This window comes from Triticum aestivum, chromosome 4D, assembly GCF_018294505.1.
Source record: "Triticum aestivum cultivar Chinese Spring chromosome 4D, IWGSC CS RefSeq v2.1, whole genome shotgun sequence".
NCBI lineage: Eukaryota > Viridiplantae > Streptophyta > Magnoliopsida > Poales > Poaceae > Triticum > Triticum aestivum.
The window spans coordinates 500553505-500569897 of NC_057805.1; the positions used below are offsets into that span (position 1 = coordinate 500553505).

General features: G+C 39.3%; 1 protein-coding gene across 1 annotated transcript in view; it reads right to left on the reverse strand.

Moving 5' to 3' along the window:
• Positions 1-16393, reverse strand: part of LOC123099037 (callose synthase 9) — a 34266-nt gene that overhangs the window by 10328 nt on the left and 7545 nt on the right. The window contains exons 13-33 of the mRNA XM_044521147.1: positions 16010-16126; positions 14890-14992; positions 14663-14786; positions 13452-13629; positions 13282-13334; positions 13135-13195; positions 12970-13051; positions 12063-12112; positions 10702-10788; positions 10088-10173; positions 9991-10015; positions 9015-9109; positions 8859-8940; positions 8592-8752; positions 8387-8507; positions 3438-3535; positions 3252-3342; positions 2995-3155; positions 747-856; positions 253-387; positions 77-145 (exon numbers count right to left, since the gene is read on the reverse strand). Coding sequence (XP_044377082.1) covers positions 77-145; positions 253-387; positions 747-856; positions 2995-3155; positions 3252-3342; positions 3438-3535; positions 8387-8507; positions 8592-8752; positions 8859-8940; positions 9015-9109; positions 9991-10015; positions 10088-10173; positions 10702-10788; positions 12063-12112; positions 12970-13051; positions 13135-13195; positions 13282-13334; positions 13452-13629; positions 14663-14786; positions 14890-14992; positions 16010-16126 — 2089 coding nt within the window. The remainder of the gene's footprint in view (positions 1-76; positions 146-252; positions 388-746; positions 857-2994; positions 3156-3251; positions 3343-3437; positions 3536-8386; positions 8508-8591; positions 8753-8858; positions 8941-9014; positions 9110-9990; positions 10016-10087; positions 10174-10701; positions 10789-12062; positions 12113-12969; positions 13052-13134; positions 13196-13281; positions 13335-13451; positions 13630-14662; positions 14787-14889; positions 14993-16009; positions 16127-16393) is intronic.

A 16393-nucleotide genomic window follows, 5' to 3' on the forward strand; every position in this document is an offset into this window, starting at 1 on the left:
AAACATCAGAAAAGGATGTTACATACATTCAGTTAAGTAAAGAATTTATGTCTGAAAAGGAAGCTAGTAGACATACCTTCAGAATGCATCCTCTCCAAATAACTTTGCAACATAAGGGCCTTCCTGTAGTACATCATCCCACGAACTACAGAGAAACATAGTTACAAAATATAGATCCATGCATAGGAAGAGTATTTACAAAAGGAATGCACACGGGGAAGAATCAACATGTAAATCCAAAAGAAAGCAAACCTGTTCGCGCTAATGTTTGCCCACGGTAAGATGCCCATAGCCGAAGTTCTAATATGTCATTCGCACTGCTAAAAAGTTCAGTGTCTGCTGCATTTTCATCCCTGTTGATGCGAGTAAGGAAGTTCTTCCATTCATCTGTATACAGAAGTTAACCGCATAAGGTTTGGACAAGGAATTCCCATGGTAACAAAGAAAAATGCATTCTCAACAATTAAGACGGGAATGAAATAAGCTCAGTTGTATAGCATTGGTATTGATGACAGTATACGCTAGGTCGAGTTGTCCATGTTTAGATATTAACACTCCTCAAACAGGAGGCTATGGTCCATAGGTGTTTATCAATATTCAAGCTGTAAACCGATTGGTAAAAACAAGTGGGGCATCCGATCTACTCGAATATAGAAACAGATCTCTTAGAAGGAACATGGTTTGAGCGAGGAAACCACCTTTTACATAAGTGTCACCAAATTTCACCAGGAAAAGAAAGAACAAACCTGGATAAATCTTCTGAAGATAAAACAGTGTAGATATACCATCTTCATTTTTCTTTTGGAGTTCGGCGATGCTATAAAGCACAGTCTCAGAGTAATATGGAGTAAATACGCTACAAAAGAGCATGGCAATGTCAGAGCAGCAAGTGCAACTGAATGGGGGGAAAAGGAGAACTGAAGTTCATACCCTCACTTGGTCAGGAAACTATACCACTCGAGCATATAATTCTCAACTCGTAGTTTCAGCAAACTAAAGTTGAGAATTATATACTCAAATGGTATAGTTTCAAATACAAAAATACAAATGATTTAGTTCTAGTACTGTCAAATACGCTGCCTACTACACATCAAGGAATATGTTTATGTTACAGAGTTGCAGACTGGGTATTATACCAATACATGGACAAATATGTAACAAGAGCCTTTCTACGGCCGAGTATCGCAGTAACTGTAGGATATTCGGATGTGTACCAAAACCACTAAATTGTACATAAGATGCTGTTTAGCAGGACCCTGCTAAAAACGCTATAGCCCACCATTTAAAACTATGGTCATCACTCATCAATAGATTCTAAAAGAAACCTCGGCAGAAACTTTTGGATGGATAGTTGTGAACACATTAGCTCTATCAACCACTAGGATTTATTTAATGTTTACAAGGAAATTAGACATGTACAACTTAAAAAATATAATGAAGTAATACATAATTTGGGTAAAAAGCATATATAATGTACTTTGTTATGCTACAGTAAAGATTGAATGAGTTATACTTTATGTATTACTTATTCAAACCACCAAGAATATGGAATCATACACTTGTTATACAAAGTATTGTTAATTCTATATACTATTTGTACTACAAAGGCATGATATGAACAAGAATATGGAATCATACACTGGTGTTTTTTTAACAAAACTACATATTTCCAATATGTCATCCAGTATGACATCTGATATGCCAAAGTCAAACCAGTATGAACTTAATATCCACTAACTGAGATAATACTTTGCTTATCCTTGTACACATTAGTGGATATACTAATAAAACGACCTAAGAACATATACTGCTCCTGCCCCTCAGGTGCTTTCATGCCAAAATAAGGTGCAAATGGTCATGAAAGAATTGAAAACAAACAATCAAGCATCCAAAAAAAATGATCTGTAATATGGTAAACATTAGGAAAAACAGAAAAGGAAACAAAATCTCACTTTAGTTTTTTCTTTATTTCCTTGCAGTCAGAATTTGTTTCTCTTTTAGTTTCACCATTTGTATATAAAGAATACCTTTCAAATTTAGTGGCATGGTAGATACATTTTTTTGTCAAACTTTTGAAATAAGTGCACCGTATTTGCGGAGGGGGCTGTAGAGAACAGCTGTGTGGCAGTAACTTTAGGGGAGAAAAGGACATGGCGCTACAGATAAGAATGACTTGGACAAGAAAACAGGAGATTACAGATGAGAATGACTTTATTGGTTGCTTTTGCTTAATTCCAAATAGTATGTGCAGCACATTATATAGACCTCAAGCATATATCACTTATAATAGTATCTTATCTTAATTCTTTTTTGCGCAAAAAAAAGGCATCTTCTTATTTAGTACAAAGGCAAGTTCGGTATACAAGAGCTTGAGGACGTGGGGCAAACAAAAAATAAACTAACAACACGCACATAAAACCTAATCCCATAACAGGATACTTATATTTATCAGTTGGAGCTCTACCAGGTAGGATGTTTAGCAGGGTCGGCTTAGCTGTTGCTTTACACATGAATAGGAGCAGTAGAAAACTGATAACCACTGCATGTGCTCTCAGTTTTCCAAAACAAAGGACAGTTTTGGTCAGCGTCTGATTAACATCAGCTAATTCTAGATTCTTGTTATAAATTACTTATGGGAGAATGGGCCATGGCAGCACTTTCTCCCCACTGTAAGATTTGTAGCAACATGTGCAACACATAGTATCTCAGTGTATCATTATTCTTGGCTTGTTTTCAACTAAACATCCTACCGGACAATATTATTAGGAAATACTGAAAATCAAAGGGCAGTTGGTTTTAACCAGTTTCTAGTGACAATCAGCTCGTTCTTGCTATGTTATGGGGCAACCTTAACTTGCAGAATTAATTATATTGAAGTTTAAAAGGTGGAAAAAGCAGTTTGCAGCTGTTACTGTTATTAGAACCTGCAGAGAGTGGAATCAAGTGCGGTGGCAGTACTGCTTGAGAGAATATTAAATGCTAAAGAAGCCTCACCTAAAGGAAAGCATTTCTGAAACAGGCCTTGCAAGAGGCATTTGCATGAACAGAGAGTTCGTGAAGAACTGCAGTCTCCGGCTGGCTTCCAGGTTTTTAGGAACATTTGCAGCTGATTCCTTGATGGTCAGAAGTGAATGCAATCGTTTGATCATGTCCTTCTGCATTCCATTATATCAAGATATATTTAAATAAGAGCTATAAAGAGATCAAAGCTAACAGGAAAATATCAACTCAACAAGATCATACGACAATACCAATCCAGGTTCATTTGGCCACTTGAGATTACTGAAGAGGCGGCCTTCGGCTCTTGCTCTATTTATCTGACTCCAATCGTCAATGTTACCACTAACATTCATAAGCAAAGGGGATTAGAAATGAAATGGCACAGCAGCATACAGATCTGACTAAAAGGTTAGAACATTATAGACAAGATAGCAGACCTCAAATCAACAAAAAGCACTTCGTGATGAACAACTTCATATAGATCTTGAATCGCATTAACTGCCCCCTTCTTCATATCAGCAGATTCCGTTTCTTTCTGCAAAACATCATTTCAATTTTCAACAGTTGTATAAACTAGTAACCTGTTCTAAACACCAGACTACAAAGAGTATTTTAGGAGCGGGGGTTAAAATGTTTGATCCGGTTTGGGAAAAGATCTGTATCGTAATTGACTACTTTCTCCGAAGTCCTGAACACCCTTGAACAAAACCAAATAATACACTTTAACTTCTAAAACTTGAGTGCATGGTTTTTGAGTCGCTGATTAGTCGCTGTATAGTCGCCGACTAGTCGCCGACTAATCGCCAAGTCGTTTTCCAAAAATCAGGGCGACTCGCGACTATACAGCGACTTATGGCGACTATACAGCGACTTTCGTCGACTATACGCTGAGCCGCAGGGCTCGCGGCGACTCGCCAAGTCGCGACTCAAAAACCTTGCTTGAGTGAATAAGTAGGTAGTGTTATGACATGCGGAACCAAACTACCGCAGATGCAGCAGCAAAAACATTTTTTGGGAAGCTCCTCGTGTTCTCTCCTTTGCTGCTGCAAGTCCATCTCCAGTCTCCATCCAAAGCCATAATCATGTTGTCTAAGGTAGTGATGGCACTCAGCAGCGATGACAGACAAAGATAAACTCATTTGCGAATGGAACAGCCTGGTGCGAGGTAAAGAACATGGATGAAGCTGGGTTGCTAATCAAGGCTGACAAGGAGGCAAGTTGGGGAAGCCTCCAGCGGAGGTGAACTAAGTGAAGTACAGTTGGGCAGGCTCATTGATACGATGCCAAGTATTGGTGGTGGTCAGAAACTACAGTGATTACACTTCAGTTACTACTGATGTGTAATGTTTCTTGCTGAGAAGAGTTAGATCATTAGCAAATTTATATAAATAATTAATGCATGGCAACGATTAAGAACTAGGGCTTTTTGGGTTAGAAAAGGCCAACATTGCTCCATGATTTATAACATATGATTTCACCTATTTCTTGGAACCAAACAGCCTTTCTCACAAACCAAAGACTCAAAATTACTGCATTATGTGTTCTTTTTCATGAATCAGTTACCAAGTAACTCGATCCTTATGTTTGTATCACAAAAGATGTATAAGAAAAGTTGTCTTCCAAATGCTAATAAGATATAACACTACCAACAAACTCACATCGTTGGTCTAGTCCTAGATAGTAACAGCACTGTAATGGACTTGTGTAAACGAAAATAGACAGCACACTCCAGTTTATCTTACAGGTGGTAGTTACAGGTGGTAGATAACTAGCCTCTTTATGCAACAAAGCCTTTAGTCCCAAACAAGTTGGGGTAGGCTAGAGCTGAAACCCATAAGATCTTGCAACCAACTCCTGGTTCTGGCACATGGATAGCAAGCTTCCACGCAGCCCTGTCTATTGCTAGTTCCTTGGTAATACTCCAGTCCTTCAGATCTCTCTCTATGAACTCCCATGTCAAGTTCGGTCTACTCCGACCTCTCTTGACATTATCAACATGCTTTAGCCGTCCGCTATGCACTGGAGCTTCTGGAGTCCTGCGTTGAATATGCCCAAACCATCTCAGGCAATGTTGGACAAGCTTCTCTTCAATCGGTGCTACCCCAACTCTATCCCGTATATCATCATTCTGAAACCGGTCCTTCCTTGTGTGGCCACACATCCATCTCAACATGCGCATCTCCGTTACACCTAACTGTTGAACATGTCACCTTTTAGTCGGCTAACACTCAGCATCATACAACATTGCGGGTCAAATTGCCGTCCTACAGAACCTTCCTTTTAGCTTTTCTGGTAATCTCTTGTCACAGAGAACACCAGAAGCTTGGCACCACTTCATCCATCCGGCTTTGATTCGATGGTTCACATCTTCACCAATATCCCATCCTTCTGCAGCATTGACCCCATCGAAAGGTGTCCTTATGAGGCACCACCTGCCCATCAAGGTTAACCACCTCCTCCCCGTGCTAACAGTACTGAAACCGCACCTCATGTACTCTGTTTTAGTTCTACTAAGCCTAAAACCTTTTCCAAGGTTTGTCTCCATAGCTCTAACTTCATATTAATCCCCGTCCAACTATAATCAACTAGCACCACATCATCCACAAAGAGCATACACCACTCGTTCATAGCAGACCCCTGGTGCAGTCCTATTTTAATCGGAAAGCAAAAAAGAGAAGGGCTCGAAGCTGACCCCTGGTGCAGTCCTATTTTAATCGGAAAGTCATCAGTGTCGCCATCACTTGTTCGAAAACTTGTCACAACATTATCGTACATGTCCTTGATGAGGGTAATGTAATTTGTTGGGACTTTGTGTTTCTCCAAGGCCCGCCACATGACATTCCACGGTATCTTATCGTAGGCCTTCTTCAAGTCAATGAACACCATATGCATCTCCTTCTTTTGCTCCCTGTATATCTCCATAAGTTGTTGTACCAAGAAAATGGCTTCCATGGTCGACCTCCCAGACATGAACCAAACTGATTTTTGGTCACTCTTGTCATTCTTAAGCGGTGCTCAATGACTCTTCCATAGCTTCATTGTATGGCTCATCACCTTAATTCCACGGTAATTAGTACACCTCTGAACATTCCCCTTGTTTTTGAAGATTGATACTAATATACTCCGTCTCCATTCTTCTGGCACCTTGTTTGCCCGAAAAATGAGGTTGAAAAGCTTAGTTAGCCATACAATGGGGATACACACCTCAATGCGGATACAATCACGGTCCATCGCCTTGCCTCCTTTCATCCTTTTTAAAGCCTCCTTGACCACAGACTCCTGGATTCGCCGCACAAAACGCCTCTCATCGAACGGGTCGTCCAGTTCAATGGTAGAGCTCTCATTCTCCCCATTGAACAGCTTGTAGAAGTACTCCCGCCATCTATGCTTAATCTCCTCATCCTTCACCAGGAGCTGGTCTACTCCGTCCTTGATGCATTTGACTTGGTCGACATTGCTCGTCTCCCTCTCTCAGATCTTGGCCATCTTACAGATGTCTCTTTCACCTTCCTTCGTGTCTAAACGTTGGTGGAGGTCCTCATATGCCTGACCCCTTGCTTCACTCATAGCTCGCTTTGAGGCCTTCTTTGCCACCTTGTACTTTTGTGTTGTCTACACTCCTATCCAGGTAAAGGCGTCTGAAACAATATTCTTCTCTATCATAAGCCTTTCGGACATCATCGTTCCACCACCATGTATCTTTAGCTTCGCTTCTACTTCCCCTGGACATTCCAAACTCCTCTGAGGCAACCTTACGAATGCAAGTCGCCATCCTCATCCACATATTTTCGGCATCACCTCCTTCCTCCCAAGGGCCCTCCTTAATGACCCTCTCCTTGAATGCCTGAGCTACCTCCCCCTTAAGGTTCTACCACTTCGTTCTAGTTACTTTGGCACGCTTATCCCGCTGGACACGAATCTAAAAGCAAAAGTCAGCCACCACAAGATGCTGAGGGACAACACTCTCCATGTATCACCTTACGACCTAGGCAAGCATGCCTATCTTCTCTTCACGAGAGGATGAAATCAACCTGGCTAGAGCGTTAACCACTACTAAAAGTCACTACATGTGATTCTCTCTTTTTAAAGAGGGCGTTAGCTACAATCATGTCGTAGACTAGAGCAAAGCTTAAGACATCTTCTCCTTGATTCCTGATGCCATAGCCAAAGCCCCCATGCACCCCTTCAAAACATGTGTTAGATGTACCAATGTGGCCATTGAGGTCTCCTCCTATGAAGAGGTTCTCGCCAATAGGTACACTCCTAACCATGTCCTCCAGGCCTTCCCAGAACTCACTCTTGGTGTTCTCATTGTAGCCAACTTACGCGTTGATAACATTGAGAACTAAATCCCCAATTACCAGCTTGACGAGGATAATCCGGTCCCCGCGCCTCTTGACGTCTGCCACTCCATGCTTGAGGCTCTTGACGATCAAGATGCCTACTCCATTACTGTTTGCAGCCATACCCGTGTACCACAGCTTGAAGCCGGTATCCTCCGCCTCCTTCGCCTTCTGCCCCCTCCATTTGGTTTCTTGGACGCAAAGGATATCAACACCTCTCCTCACCGTTGTATCAACTAGCTCCCGAAGCTTACGTGTCAGGGACCCTACGTACCAGCTACCTAAGCGGATCCTCCTAGGCTCGGCTAGCTTCCTTACCCTTCACATTCGTCGAGTCAAATGCGAAAATAGCCTCTTCGTGCATACATAAAGAATGTTTTACTGCATATGCTTGAATAAGGGACTTCGATCACATTTCACTCCAAAGCCAACATGTCAGAAGTGGCCCAAATGGACATGCTAGTGTTCTAAGTCATGGCTATACAAGGAAGTGCAAAACTGGAAATGTTGATAAGAGTTGTCAATGCCAATTAAAGGACGTGGACACCATATTTTATATAATAAGAAAATACATCCAACACTGGCAGCCACAGGGGCAGATCAAAATGGTGTAGGGAATGTAGCAGGTTTCAGCAAAGCTTTTACAGTACCAGTGACATCTAGCTTGAGTAGATGCACTCTTGCTATAGAATACAGGAATTCTAAAGAGAATCTAGTTCTAGCAAATGGTACAGATTGGATTTCAGCCATGAATAAGGTGATCTTCTGGCAAATATGGCCTATACAAGCCATGTAACTGAAAAGGGAATGCTAGGAGGTTTCAACAGAGCTTTCGCAGTACCAGGGATATCTACCTCAGTAGACAGTGAGCAAGCTAAATCATATATCCAAAGAGAATCTAGTTCTAGCAAATGGAAAAGTTCGGACTCCAGTGGAATAACGTGATCTTGCCGTAAATATGACCGATACACACATGTAACTGAAAAGGCACCCAAAAGGCACACCACAATATTGATGTATTCAAACTAAATCATAATATTTACCAGTATTCCCGCTACAGCAACAAGCTTGGCAATGACATTAGGCAATTTGCTGAAATGAATATCACTCTGGATGTTGTTCTTTGAAATGCTTTCTTGAATACCATCAAAAATCCTTTGCACCCTAAAAAATTAAAATACTTTGCAGCATAAAAAATCTGCTGAAGAACACAGGATGCAAATAAATAATGTTCTAAAAAACCATTACCAGAGATGGCCTTCTTTATCTAGAATAGATGACAGGATATACTTGATGCTATGAAAGCACTCCTCGACAGCATATTGCATATATTCGTCCTTTGAGATCCTTAGCCAGAGTTCATCTTGTGAGTCGTTGCAATCGACTGCAATATCTTTGGCCAAAAAAACCTGCAATGAAAGGGCAACTAATCACTAAAGAGACACTAATCAGAGACGGCACGTGGAAAATATGCGAGGGAATACTATTAGAAGTTAAATTTGGTTGACTTTTGACCTTGCTGGCAAGCAAAAAAAGTGGCCACTGCACAATTGGAAGACCGCCTATATTCTTGGGCATCAAGAGTAAATCCAGTTCACTGCAAAAGGGTCAAAACATCAAGCTATGGCTTTCAACAAAACAATAGCACAAATTTAAAAGAAATGTGCTTACGTGTTACTAATGTAGTCCTCTTCCCGCAAATTCTTCACAATTTCATTCCAGAAAGGAGCGAATCTAGATGCATCAAGCTTGTTTAGCTCTGCTTGCTGGTAAATTTGGATTTCCAGTGTCAACATATTTAAACTAAAAACAAATAACTGAGAGAAAACATGGTATATTTATAATTTGCACACAAAAAGACAGTTTGTATTACCGTACTTGTTTAAGCGAGAAATAGCAATACAGACACAAAACACTTAGCCATAACTGTCATAACTAACAAAAGCTTAAACAACCATGAGGAATTTACGAGTCCAGTGCAAGGCATACAGGACAAGCCAAAAACGAAATAAAAATTACGATATCTAGAAAACGCTAAAGAGAGGGCATCACAGGTGTAAGGCATAGGAAGCAGAGATGCTCGTGTAATGGAGGAGGATTAGGACTGAGCAAATACTCAGACAGCAGGAGGAGGAATGCCTACCTATTTAACTTTTAGTGGAGAATTGGCTATTTTGCACAGGTACATATAACAAATATATTCACTTTGTAGGAACGAAAATATTTCAAGTCTGAAGTTCATGCTTTAAGCTAAGGAGCCAGTTGCTAAAAAAAAAATTGTATAACCGACAAAACAAGATACCACTGGTCCAAAATTTATCACTTTCATGTCCATTAACAGACACAGTTTTGGTAATTTTGACCACAAATATGTGCATAGATTAAGTTTTCACGAGAAAATTAGACTGTATTTGTCGTAAAAGGTACTTCAATGGTACATTTCTGCATGTTTCTAGTAACATATGAGAGTAAATATCAAGTTGAACCATGAGCTCTTTACAAAACAAAGCTTCTTAACTTGAGGAGGAAATAAATATTGAATTTGGAGAATATATATTTTTTAAAACATGCGATCAGGGATCCACATACAGAAAGCTAAACTGTGAAGGAACAAGTTGTGAAATGCTGGTGCGAAAAAGAAACACACCTGACCAGATGATAGCAGTTGTTTCCTGTATGATCCATCAAAACCAGCTTTAGTGTATTGAAATGAAGTGTAAAAAAACTGTATAAACATTTAAAACCTTTTTGGAACAGCAACATGAAGTTTATCCATGAATACTTCAGGGAACTTCTCAAAGAACCTGTGGACTGCTTCAACAGATCTAATCTGTAAAAATAGGACCACCAGGCAGGATAAATCAACAGATGATTAAACAAACCACGCTTTATCAGCCATAAATATATGAAGAGCTAGGAAAGAAAACATCAAAGTATGAACTATACGCTGGCGGGGCAACCAAAAGTTAACACATATCCATCCAAAATGTAAATATATTTTGCATGTGAATGGTTCATGTGCTATTTATGATTGCATTTCCTTACAGAAGTGCACTTTACCCAAACTAACTACACATAATAAGCTGCCTCCTTAGCTCAGTTGTCTAGCGCCACAGTTGGTGGGATAGCCAACAGGTTCGATTCGACCCCTCATCCTCTATTAACAGAAGTCGGTGGAAGTCTTCCTCCCACATCTTCCCTTTTTTTACTAATTACACAGTGATAGTCCAATAAAATCATCTTACAAAAAATAACAAAATTTCCCTTGTAAACAATAAGAGTAATAGATCTTCCAGAAGCAACTTATGAGAAAATAACAGCATGACAATTAGCATAAAGCTAAAGTTTAAGGACTAACCTCTCCCAGGCGATCACGTGCACCAAGGAGGAATCCAACAATAGCAGACATGATAGTGTAAAAAACATGGATGTCCAAAAGATAAATCTGCACAATAATATTCGTCTTATAAATATGCATTTCATATATTCACTGCACATAAGAAGCAGCTACCTGCACAATCAGCCCAACAGAAATAAAAGGAACAAGCAAGCTGATGGAATAGGCATAGGCACGTTTAGCCTCCCACGAGTCTGATCTTAATTATCAAGGTTGCATGGTGATTCAGCCAAATAATATAATTTGCCACAGAAACAATATTTATCAGTTTGTTATCTATCCATGTACTAATAACCAGCATGCCAAAATAATGATATAAGAAGATAATTTACCATCAAAAAAGATAGGCGAAATATGTTGTAATATTACTTATCCTATGGCTGCTGGCAAGGAAACCATACTTTTGTTCAGGTCAGACGCTATGTTTACACCGCGCGTCAGCTGACATCTATGTGGTAGTTCAACTACTGACTCTAGAGAACTTTCAGTCTACAGCACAGAATTCAAAATTCATCGCCTACGCAAGCGGGGGCTACATGCACCGGGCTGCCCTTTTTTTATGCTCTATAGACCAGGATCAAGTAAAGCAATGACCACAACTGATATCATCAGCTAACCAATATGCAGTGAGCACATCAGCACAAGAGCACCCATGTTTGACCTGGTAATGTTGGGTTTAGGCCCACATGGTTTAATCCTAGTTGTGTGTGAGTTGCACATAAACACTGAGGAAGCGCCCATAGTCAGCCACTCAAGAAGAATGGAAGTGTATGGGCTCGATGTACATAAACTGACTGATAATTAGTTAGTGTTCTTTTAGTGTTACAAATTCCAATGCCTTGGAAATACCTTCTGCACATCTGCTACATATAGCCTACTTACTCCTTTGTCATCCATAGAAGCTCTGTACAAGTATTTTCTCTTGTTGGATAGTAAGGACATAGTTTATCCGAGTGGTATCATGTCACTAAAGAAGTGTATCTGTGCATTTCTACCAGACTATTGAGCTTATTAGGCGTGACACACTGGAACTGATACCAAATTATTGTCATTCTTTGGAGTCCTGCGAGCTGGAGTTGTGTCTCCAGTAAGTTGTGCAATGTTTCAACAAGACCCAAAGTTACACTGAAATGATAGTCAAATTAATTCTTCTAAAGGAACCTTATTACATTGTCATTTCGAAATACCATTGTTAATGATTGTGTAGTGCCATGGATCATATATCATACCTACAGTTCAATAAGTCGGAGGGGATGCATGTGAAATAATACTATAATGGTACATAATGTCAACCAAAGCTATAAGGAAAAAAGGTTACTTACTGAGGCCACTGGAGCCCATAAAGCAAGGATTGTAATCGCATTATGGTTATCTGCAAGCATTCCAAGAACCAATACAAAAATTAAAATCTGGGCCTACAAGCTCACTTCAGAATGATAGAAATTGCATACAAGTTTTGCACATCAAAGGGCACAGCTTAGCGCATCACACTGGGATAGCAATGGAAAAACATGGTGGCAAGTTGCAACATAACAGACTTAAGAGATTAAGGGCACTAATGTTTGGGAAGAGATACATTTTTCAAGAAAAAATATTTCCAGATATACAACAGAACCCAGAAGGCACGAATATTTGCAAAGAGATTTAGAGGCACTACTCTTAGGCCTGCAAATAGCAGATTTTTGTTCTATCAATATAACCAAACGAAATATGCTCATGTGTTTTCTCAAAGAAGAAACAAGAAAGAAAGTTGAATATCCATTTCTGAGCCTGGGCTCATCTGCACTCTATGAACAGTAAAATCAAATAAATACTCAAAAAAATCCAAAAAAAATTGTATGGAAGATGTTTCAGTGCGTGAGGTCCGTGCAAAATTTCAGTTCGTTTGGACATCTGAGTAGCTCTCAGCAAAAAAACAAAATCGGTCCAAACAGTACATGAACAGTACACTTTCACAGATCTCAAATTTGTCTTTTGCTGAGCGCTACTCAGATGTCCAAATGAGCTGAAACCTGGCACGGACCTCTCGCACTGAAACATCTATCATGCGAAAAAAATCAGAAAATTTTGAACATTTCAAGTATTTTATTTGATTTTACTGTTCATGGCGGGTGTAGATGAGCTCAGGAGCCAAATCGCCCCTCTCAACCAAGAAAGTGAACTATTACTATGATCAATTGATGCTAAAAATGACAGTGTAATGATGGGATAAAGTGTGTATATACTTACTCTTTGAGACAAAGTCATGCCATTGATACTGTAAGCCTTTGAAACTGATTATCAGTCTTGTTGGTTTTACAAGAGGTTTGATCTGCATAAGAAAGCCAACTTTCAAATACAAATTGATGCCGGTATAAGCAGAGAGCAGAGTTAAAACAGATAAACTATACTTTCCTGGAGGAAATAGGTGAATGAAAATTTCGCAGCAAAAATAACAAGCCAGAAAGCGACATATCTGCACAGTAAATCAAGTTAGTGATGATGTGCTTCAAACATGCCAGCACAATCACAGAACTATGCTTCAGGGTTAGACCAGATTACTTGATATAATCTAGAGGCCTTTCATGCAGGCCTCTTCCAACATAATTGTGTTCCTTCAGTATATAAAAAAAAGTCAGACATCAATAACATAATCTAGAGGACTTTCATTACAAATGTTTCTACAGAAAGGCAGCTTTTAGATAGTCCGAACGCGTGAAAAGGGACAAGACCTGATGCATCCACTTGGCAAGGCGTACAAAAGACCAGCTGTAGCAAGCATTGGTAAAACCACGGCAGCAGGGAACACTCATGAGTAGGCTGATGATTATCTGGAAACCCGCATACGCGCTGATTACAACAACATAAATCTTAAAAGGTGCAGATTGCACCCCATCTTGAAGTGCCTTGCTGCAAAAACGACAAGTTATTAATACTTTTACTGAAACTGTGTAAACACCACAAAGGGATTTTCCCCACACTTAGATACCAAGTAAGGAAATCTATTAATAAGCTTGGGCAGAAAGTTTTGCTAAATATTGTGGTCATGGATGCAAAGGCGAGTAGGTACGAAACAACTAAGTTTTTCATCCAAGTAAACTAGCATAAGCATTAGAGTTGACATCAAAGGGTCTCAATACTTTGCTCCTCGATAAGTAGAATTGTCAAAATACATACAAAAACGTTTGGATGGCTAATGTGATAGTTTCATCAATAAAACTGAACTGATGCCCTGGTCCACAGGCCAGTTTTAGTATTTTTATTTCAGAAAAACAGAAGAGATGTTCTTGGGCCAACCTGCTATTAACTTTTTCAAGCAAACCACATAAAGCCTTGTTCTATCCATCTTATTCTCAGAATTAAGATGTTACACTTAACCAAAACCGTCAAAAGAGATGCAGAATGCCAGAAACTAATGGAGGGTGGTTTGCATAATGACAAGCTTCAAAGGGCATACAAACCAAGTCAAGGTGGGCCAGACATCACAATTAGGTACAAATTCGATCTTTCTACTGTTGGCCATCATGTCCTTATATTCAACACAACTAAGATCATAGATATTTCAAATGACTAACAGAGAACCATTAATCCTTTCTTTATAAAAATGGTAAGGCTAACTAAATGTTAGCCATTAGTCCTTATGCTTGGGCCTTAAGAACAGATCATATTCAACCTACCAATTAAGAGTGCCAGGGAACATTGAGGGCACCAGGTCAATTTTTGGCATACTAAGTTTCAGAGATGTTACAAAATATTATTATCTGTTTTTCAACAGCCCAGGATCAAACGCTTACTGATTGAATCCCGGGACAAGATATGTTCCCAGAATTTCAGTATTCATCCTGAGCTAGATGATAAGATCCTTAATGGAACGATTCAAACAAATTATCCAGTTACATAGTGAATTATTGGCAATTCACTCTGGGCAGGCATCGAAACTTACATATATAGGTAACAGATGACCAGTGAAGACGCAGTAAACCAACAGAATCGCCAGATCACTCTAGTAATTGCAGAACCACGAGATGTTGAATAGGCGCCATACATCATTAGAATGTCCAATACACCTTCCGCAAACAAAACAAAGAACAGGAGCAATTAGTCGCCTACAAGAGAATTTATGCAAAAGATCACACTGCTATGGTAACAGAAAGGTTTTTTGGTACAAACTCTCGATAAATTCCATTATGATATAAGTTGGGCCAAGGCTAAGAAGTTCCAATACAGTATTTGTGTCAAAACTGCCATTGTTAAAAGCAATGATAGTAAGTCCCTGCATGCACATAAACAGAACCGCACTGTTAGGTGACACAACAGGCACGATAAAAGAATTTAAAAATGACAAGAAAGCACAATAGAATTTTCAAGGCAAGGAAATACCATCCGAAACAGCAATAAAGAAACACGAAAAGTTGTGCATCTCTCCTACTGAACATAATTTTTTAAAGTCTTAACTGTAAATGCATGAATTTGTATGACGATGAACTCGCATGTGAAAAGAATACACGTTGGTCAGCAAAGCAGTATCATACTGCCAGTGTAATGCATGGCAATGAAGCATATAAAGAGAAGTCCAACTATTATTAGGTTATACTCCCTCCATCCCAAAATAAGTGTCGTGGTTTTAGTTCAAATTTGAACTAAAATGAACTAAAACCACGACACTTATTTGGGGACGGAGGGAGTATGTACAAAAGTAAGCTTCTGCAATGTCTCTGTAAGGCTAAATCATTCTTCACTCTAAAAAGCTGGCTCCTGATTCAGCATTGCCTTTAAGCCACATCACCTTTAAAATATTGTCATTATATTGATGTTAATAATAAATACTAATAATTGGATCATAAATTGCTAGAGGGGTTAACAAGAATGGGCAGCTTTAGAGGAAGGGTGGAAGTTTCTATCAAATCATGTAATATTTCATGAAAGACAAATACACAGTTCAAAAAATTCATGGGAATATTTTCTGTAAATATCATTCAACAGACCAGCAGCAAAGCACAGTTGATACTTCCAACAGACACTAAAGTGACACTATCCTAAGACACACACACACTCATGAACTGTGCCTCTAAAAGACACACATTAGTTTAAAATATCCCTTATTATTCCCCTTCAAAATACAAATCCCCAAGACACAAGCCTTTAACCAGAGTAATGTGCCCCTGGCACCTCCCAACTCATGAACAGAACAAACCTAAGACACAGACCACAAAAGTTACAACAGAAAGGGTGGACATTTAAGGTGAACCCAAAGCAGAATACTGAGACCGTTGTAGGATAATTCATGTACCTGAAACATCAATAGTAGGAACATCCAGAGGCGGTGAAAGCTATGGTAAAGATGCAGAAAAGTTCTGTGCTCCACGAAAGATGTCTTTCCGTAATGATGATTCCTACTTATCAAGCCCTGTAAAAGAAATTGCGCCAACACAATTTTTATGAAAACTACCAAACAATTCATAAAATATATAAACAAAGAAAAAATATCAAAGTATTCAACATAGCTAATGATGTGTACAGCATTCAAGAACAAAATTCGTCGATTCTAGGATTAGGGCCTGTTTGGCGAGAATGTTGGGTTTGTGTTGGTAATTGCTGAAAGATGTTATGGCACTGATAAAGCATAAAATGGGAATATATTTCATAACCTAACAATGAAAATTCCAGATCCCTC